The sequence below is a fragment of the Helianthus annuus genome, chromosome 12 (assembly GCF_002127325.2).
Source record: "Helianthus annuus cultivar XRQ/B chromosome 12, HanXRQr2.0-SUNRISE, whole genome shotgun sequence".
Lineage (NCBI taxonomy): Eukaryota > Viridiplantae > Streptophyta > Magnoliopsida > Asterales > Asteraceae > Helianthus > Helianthus annuus.
In genome coordinates this window covers 80,791,001-80,799,155 of record NC_035444.2, presented here as the reverse complement: position 1 = coordinate 80,799,155, position 8,155 = coordinate 80,791,001, and the positions used below count along the sequence as shown (strand labels likewise).

The 8,155-nt window shown below is 33.5% G+C and overlaps 1 protein-coding gene across 1 annotated transcript; it reads left to right on the top strand.

Annotated features, from left to right (window-relative positions):
• Positions 1 to 760: 760 nt before the first annotated feature.
• On the top strand, positions 761 to 7,487 carry LOC110926551 (phosphomannomutase/phosphoglucomutase). Its single transcript, XM_022170333.2, has 7 exons — positions 761 to 1,413; positions 3,635 to 3,898; positions 4,367 to 4,883; positions 5,544 to 5,743; positions 6,708 to 6,820; positions 6,919 to 7,059; positions 7,161 to 7,487. Exons 1-7 carry the CDS (start codon positions 871 to 873, stop codon positions 7,240 to 7,242), a joined length of 1,860 nt encoding a protein of 619 aa, XP_022026025.1. The 5' UTR covers positions 761 to 870; the 3' UTR covers positions 7,243 to 7,487.
• Positions 7,488 to 8,155: the final 668 nt, after the last annotated feature.

Sequence of the window (8,155 nt, the reverse complement as noted above, 5' to 3'; positions counted from 1 at the left end):
AAAACAAGAAAATCTAAACTTTACTCGTGTTTTACATTTGTACGTATTTGGTTTTGCAATTTGAGGGCTTCATCACCTTGTGGCGTAGGGTTGATCCCACCCTGCCACCCTGATCCATGTCTTATTTCCATCCTCTATTCTAGCCACACAAATTAACCAACACAATATCTATATGGCTTTCTTTCCTCTTCTTTTATCGTCATCGATGCTAGCTCGTTGGTTATTTCATTTTTTCATAAAATAATACTTTATATTAGTGAGATAAAAAGATTTACTTGGATTTCCGAATTTGATTTTTCAGATGAGATATCATAATTAATAGAAATAGAAAATAACAAATCAAACAAAATCGTACATTTTGTAATTCATTTCAAAGGTTCTTTTTATTAGAAATATCAAGGGTATAACCAAAATGTCGAAGACTAGCAATGTTGAGTTTTGAGAGAACCTGAATGGCTCTTATAGGCAGGTTTTTTAACGACTAATTCACACACCACTAATTTTACTTATAATTTACAAATGTGTCAATCGTAGGACTCAAACCGTCAATCTAAAGGAGGGGCACCTTTTCCACATAACTTAATACCACTCAGCTACAAGCCCTTTGAGTTCCTAAAGCTTTGAACGATTTTTTTCTCCTACATACACCATGCGAAATCAAATTAGGACAAAACCCTTTAGATGAATTTGGAATTTTGTTTAGAGATATTTTTGTTGTTGCAAGGATATTATGAAACAAGGTTATGGTGTATATTGAGTTTAAAATATCTTATCTTCCCTTATTTCTTGACTGGTCTAAGCTTCATCTCTTCCAAAAATCTTGAAAGCTAGCAACCCTAACTACCACTTTCTTCATATAAACAAAATACAATGTCTTCCACTTTATCCCCCTCAACTTCCCTAAATAACAATACTCCCATTAATCACAACTTTCCATCATCACCTAAACCTAGAACCCTCCTCAAAACACTCAACTTTCCATTCTCTATCCCATCAAAACTAACTCTCATTTCACCCAAATCTTCCACCACTACAAACTACAATGAACTCGGGTTGGATGAGGAAATGGGCCAAATCAAAAGGCTTCAAAACGGGTCAGATGTTCGAGGCGTGGCTGTGGAAGGGGAACCCGGACGGAAGGTGAACCTTACGCCACCTGCGGTGGAAGCTATAGCCGAGAGTTTTGGAGAGTGGGTGAGAGATGGATTGGTTAAGGAGAAAGGAAGACCATCCGAAGATGTCCGCGTTTCACTTGGGCGGGACCCGAGGATATCGGGTGGGTCGTTGAGTGTGGCAATATTTTCGGGTTTGGGTCGGGCTGGCTGTATAACTTATGATATGGGACTAGCGACTACACCAGCATGTTTCATGAGCACAGTGTTGCCACTATTTTCATACGATGCTTCCATAATGGTACGTGTGTTCCCTTTAATATCCGTGAGAAAGAATTGTTTTTTTTTTTTTTTAATAAGAGTTTTGCATGTAAAAATAATTAATGGAATACTATATTAGAAGATATTGAATTTCATACTTTTTGTAAATAAATTCGTTTACGAAAATAAGTGAAATATAGTCGTTATGAATAAATAGTACCTTTTTTAAAAGGTCGGACGTTGTTCATTGCTTTCAATATCATATATGTTATTGTAAAACGTAATTTTTGTTTCTATGTAAACTATTGAGTAGAATTTCAATATTCCCTTGTTATAATTTTTTAAATTTAATATACATTCAGTACAAAATTTAGAATATTATTTACATGTGTTCTAAAATTTAAATAAACTAGGTTTAGAAGTTTGCCGCGTTGCGGCGAATTTCTTTTGTCATTCAGTCTGTGTTTACATGTGTTTTTAAATCCCTACGAGCGTGTTGCGAACGGAACTGCTGACAAGAATAAAAAGAACATTTAGAAAAAAACACCAAAAGATAATCGAAAGAAAATCAACCAAAAAAGTTGTATGGTAACGATGTTGTTCGTATGAAATACATGGTCAGAGATGAGCAAATTGTTCTGGGTACCGGTTCCAAATTTGCCAAATCGAAAGATCTTAAGTACCAATTCGAAACCGACTTTTGGCGTTCCTGGTACCGGTTCATTACCATTTTTTACCTTCATATACCGGTACCGTAACCGGTATTTTCGGTATCTGTACCGATTCTGTATCGGTTGGCACCGAGCTCATCCCTACCCCTGAAACTAAAAAAAGAAAAAATTAAAAGTTGAAGAAAACCAACAAAAAAAAGTTGTACGACACCGTTGTTCGTACGGTAACCGTGATAAGGGATGAACAAATGGTATCAGGTAGTAGCACTGAATTTCCCGAACCAAAAGATTTTCAATATCAATTCGGCACCAACTTTTGGCGTTTTTTGTATTAGTGCCGCTTTTACCTTCATGAACTGATACCGAACAGGACCGTCCCGGTATTTTCGATACCAGTACTTGTTCGATACTGGTTGACACCAAGCTTATCCCAACCCCTGATATAAAAAAAAGATTAAAATTAAAATGTAAAGAAAACAACTATTCTTATAATATTAAAATAATAAAAGTATTAAAAAAACTATATATTATTATAACATTAAAATTACTATTCATTTCATTTCGTTTATAATCTTATAATTATAATATTAAAATAAAATAATAAAAGTATTAAAAAAATAATATATTATTATAACATTAAAATTACTATTCATTTCGTTTCGTTTATAAATATATAAATATATAAATATACAAATATATAAATACAAATATATAATATATAATATATATAATAATATATAGTAATAGTAATAATAATATATAGTAATAATATATAGTAATATCATTTTAACTTTGACTCTAAAATCCAAATAAATTTCAGTTTATTCTTAATTATATTTATATTTATCTACAAATTTAAAAATATAAACTGTGGAGAGTTATGAGAATAATTTTTTTGTAAGAATAAAAAATATAAGTTTTAAATCAATAGAAATAATCTATTAATATATGTATTTAATGTTATGCATAGTAATGAGATACATGCAAATTTACAATTTTAATAATTTTTGTATTCTCTTTAATTAGCTAATTAATTAAATTTGTAATTCATTTTTAAAATATACTTTTTCAAGACAACCTAATTTATGGTGAATGACAATTTTCGATGTGTGTAAGATAAAATGTATGATAAATTTCGATATGTGTAGTGTATGTGTATGATAAATTTTGATACGTGTAGGATATTTATTGTTTTTAAAATACATATATTATTCTCTTTGTATAATACACATTTATATTCAGTCATGCAATGCATATATTTTTTTAAAACCTAACTTTTTTATTACTAATTACTAATTATATAACATCATATTTATCAACTCATGTAATACACAAAATTAATAAACAATTTCAAATAATGCCATATGACAATATCTTCACCTCCTGCAAAAATTTCTATTATAAAATAAATTAAATTGTAATTCCTGAATATTTAAATTTTGTTTTTATCTTTGCATATAAACTACCAATAATTTTGAGGGTCATATTAACTTTTATGTCAATACAAAAATAAGAAAGAGTTCTACCATATTTATTCTTTCCCATTTAAAAAGAAAAAAAAAATATTTAACTTACATTAATTGGAATTAGATGACAGCGTCTCACTTGCCATACACACGGAATGGTCTAAAATTCTTTACAAAGAAAGGAGGACTAACGTCGTCAGAGGTTGAAGAAATTTGCAACAAAGCTGCGTTGAAATATGCAAACCGGCTAACAAAGGTGTCTACATTACTCAAGACGACTCCTACACGAGTCGATTTCATGAGTGTTTATGCAAAACATCTTCGAGACATCATTAAGGAGAGAGTAAATCATCCACATCACTATGACACCCCTCTTGAAGGGTTTCAGGTACTTACTTTGCATACATTTCTTATCAAAATATATTGTAACATAATATTTGTATTCCATATAGTATGTTGTGAAGCAAGTTGTATAATTTTAAGTTGTGACATGAATTTACCACAAAAAAAAAAAAATAAAAAAAAAATACACGTCTTAGATGTTTTTTTAACGGTAATTACATGTCATAGATACTTAGATGTGTGGATTTAATTATATCATGAGGATTAAATAGGCAATTTTAACTTAAAAGAAAATCGTTTTTCATATTTTACAATATTCTATTCAAACTAAATTGTACATTTTGCCAAATTAAAGCATATTATGGAACATGAATTTATAAACCTTTATTACTTTGTACATTTTGCAAAATTAAAGCTAATCATTTTCAAATTTTATAATGTTCTATTCATTCTTATGATTGTATATTACTACTATATATATTCAATTGCATAAACTTCATGAGTGAAATTACAGATAATAGTGAATGCCGGAAATGGGTCAGGAGGGTTCTTTACCTTCGATGTATTAGACAAGTTAGGTGCAGACACATTTGGCTCTTTAAACCTTACACCAGACGGCATGTTTCCAAACCATATCCCGAACCCTGAGGACGAGGTTGCAATGTCTGTAACACGAACTGCTGTGCTCGAAACCTCGGCTGATCTTGGCATTGTTTTTGATACTGATGTGGACCGTAGTGGAGTTGTTGACAAAAACGGAAACCCCATAAATGGTGACAAGTTAATTGCACTTATGGCTGCCATTGTCCTAAAGGAACATCCCGGTTCGACCATTGTGACTGATGCTCGAACCAGTTTGGCTCTCACCCGGTTCATCACTGATCGTGGTGGCCATCATTGTTTGTATCGCGTTGGTTACCGGAATGTTATTGACAAGGGTGTTCAACTTAATGAAGATGGTGTTGATGCTCACCTTATGATGGAAACCTCCGGTCATGGTGCTCTTAAAGAAAACTATTTTCTTGATGATGGTTAGTATTCTTTATTTGTTTTTACTAGTTTAAATTATTATTGGCAAATTTCATTTTTTATAATCCAAATTATGATTTATTAGCCGATAATAATCCATGCTGACATTTTCATCGGTTACACTCTTAACTTTCACTTTCGTTGACAACTATTAATTCTGCTCTAACAGACAGGGAGTGAAACTAGTGTATTAGAAGGGTAGTACGTGCTACCCCTCAACCTCGTCTTCATACCGTTTTTGTAGTGTAAAAAAAATTCCGATTTTATACAAAGGATAACCCCTGATCCAAAAAAATAAATTGGGATGCAACTAAACTTTTGAACTAGCTCCATAACGTCCTAGGGAGTTTCTGAAGATTAAGACACCATAAATTAAATTATGTACATCTAATGCCATGTCATCATGTGCAAATGTATTATCTCACTGTTAGTGAGATGAACCTTGACAACTAAAGTGAAAGTAATGAATTTGACAATATAGTGTTGACATGAATTATTATTGGCCAATAGGTCATAATAGTTTGACGTATTAAATTCCATTTAGCCTATATTATTTTGTAGATCATTCGTATAAGACATGATAAGATTTTAAGTATTATCAACCTAGCAATTAAGGTTAAGAACAAACAACGAAGGAAAGTTATATATATTGTGTCGTGCAGGTGCATATATGGTGGTAAAGATCATTATAGAAATGGTAAGAATGAAACTAGAGGGTTCAAATGAAGGAATTGGAAGTTTGATAAAAGATCTTGAAGAGCCACTAGAATCCGTAGTGTTAAGAATGGACATCCTTTCCGAGCCTAAACATGCCAAGGCTCAAGCCGTTGAGATCATAGAGACATTCAAAACTTACGTACAGGTAACAAAAATTCATACCTTTAAACATGAAGTTACACTGTTCATGCAAGTTGATATATAGGTAATGAGGTAGTGGTGGAGTGGTTGGGAAAAGAATTGGTGTTTCTTGTGACCCAGGTTCTATTTTCACTCTCCTCATTATTTTCTGCGGCATCCAGGTGAAGGGCGAATACGGGTGGCGCCGGTTTGTCTTGGATGGCCGGGAGGCGTGGTTTTACCGATTATTCCACTGTCATGCCTTCGAGCGGGTGGAGGTTGGGTTTCCGCGCATCTGGGAGAGCCAAGGGGCTGGTGGCGGTCGAGTAGTCGACCTTGGCCACAACGCCCGATGTCACGGTGGTTGGCACGTCGTTCCTTGCCGTTCAAAAAAAAAAAAAAACATGACGCATAGCAGACACACAACATTAATTTTTTTTAATGCCAACGCTTACATACTCCTAAATTGCACCAAATAAATCCTAATCTACCTCTTACGTGGGATTGATCCGAAGACCTCCCACTAAGAGGCAAGAGCCTCTATCAAGCTAGCTAACCCACATTCGCATTCAAACATTACATAAGGATCCTTTTGAAAGGGAATAATTTTCGAAATTACAAACTATCAAATGAATAATGAAATTAAAGAATGATCAATGATTTGAGAAAATAAAGATTAGAAAATCACTAATTTATGGAAAAATCTTCGTTGAAAAAAAAATCGGAGCCTAATTGATGGAATCGGGGTATGACAATTGGATCAAACCGCCTATGGCCAATTTACACATGATTCGGCTCGCCAAAACCTTTTTTTCGTTGTTGATGGGCCACGTAACTCCACTAGTAACCTAAGTTATGCTCCTTTTGTATTTGGGTCTTTTTCGTCTGGTTTCCCTTTGTCTAGCTGGTCTGGTTAAAAGTCTTCTAACTCCTAGCTAGATCATATGTCGATTATCAATTTATATATACAAAAATATATGTACATGCAGGAAGGGAGGTTAGCAGGATGGGAGTTAGATGCTTGTGGAGATTGTTGGGTAAGTGATGGTTGCCTGGTTGACTCCAATGACACTCCTGCTCCTGTTGACGCTCAAATGTACAGGTATATATATGTTCCTAGGACTAGTAACTAACTATATGACTGATTGATCTGAGGTTGTTGACTTGATCATTAAGCTTGAATTTAAATAACATGCTTAGGGCTAAGGTTTCAAACAATGAAAACGGACAATACGGATGGTTACACATCAGACAAAGTATTCATAATCCAAATATAGCAGTCAATATGCAGTCGTCTGTGCTTGGTGGTTGCTTATCAATGGCTCAAGTTTTCTTAGATAAGTAAGTATTCATGTATTTGCAATATTAGTCCTTAATAAGATAACCTAATATATATATGCACATATTACTAATTTTTGCAATATTTTCTAATGCTTTTCTAGGTTTCTCATTCCAAGTGGAATGGATAAAGATCTTGACTTCTCTCAGATCAACAAGTATGCTAAGAATGGAAGCATGAGCTAGTTAAGTTGGTTTCTGTTTTTGGAAACTTAGCTTGAAATCCAACGTAAGAAAAACAGAATGTTGATGAAAAGTTATCTTCTACATAAAAGATAGATGGGGGAAAATCATTTTATATAATAAAAAAATATTTTAGTGACTTGTATATCATTATCATGCATTTTGTACACGTTAGTCAGCATATGGTATGATATGAAACTGAACACACACATGGAAGCAATAAACGATACGAGGAGTTAAAGTGGTTCGCTTGACTGAACTATGTCCACTGTTCTGTAACTAGGGTTTCTTTTACTATTTGGGTGTTGCATGCAATTACAAGTACAAAACAATCATTATATAGAAACTAATCTAGGGTTAAAAAACTTAATCCCCAAGTTAGGCGAATATAATAATTAGGGCCGGCTAAATTAAAACTCAATTTACTGCCAAATAAAAGATGTGTGAGCCGACCCAAGGCTAGGGCTGACGGCCCTCCCTTGATCAGGCCTGACACTAAATCGCCCAAAATCTCCCCCTTAAAGGCTCGAAAAACGCTCCATATTCTCCAACGTATGTACCTCTTGTAATCTTCCTATTCCAACTAGTTGCAGCTGTCACACCCGCTCGTAGGTGGAAGCGCACGGTGTGAACTTGATCGGTTTTATTGCATACGATATAAGCAAACAAACTATATAAATAAAAACCACGATGTTCATCCATTCAACCATAGATAAAAGGTACAAGTCATAAGTTGTTTGAAGATAAAAGACAACACAAGTTATAGTGTTTTACAAAAGAGACTTGTGTTTGTTATTTATTTGAAACCCTTGTGTAAGGAAGATAATGTGCACATATTGTTAAACTTAGATATTTTGATCATTATCCAAGTTCTTGCATGATTACAAGCTTAATGATGTTTTAAGGTAGTAAACAA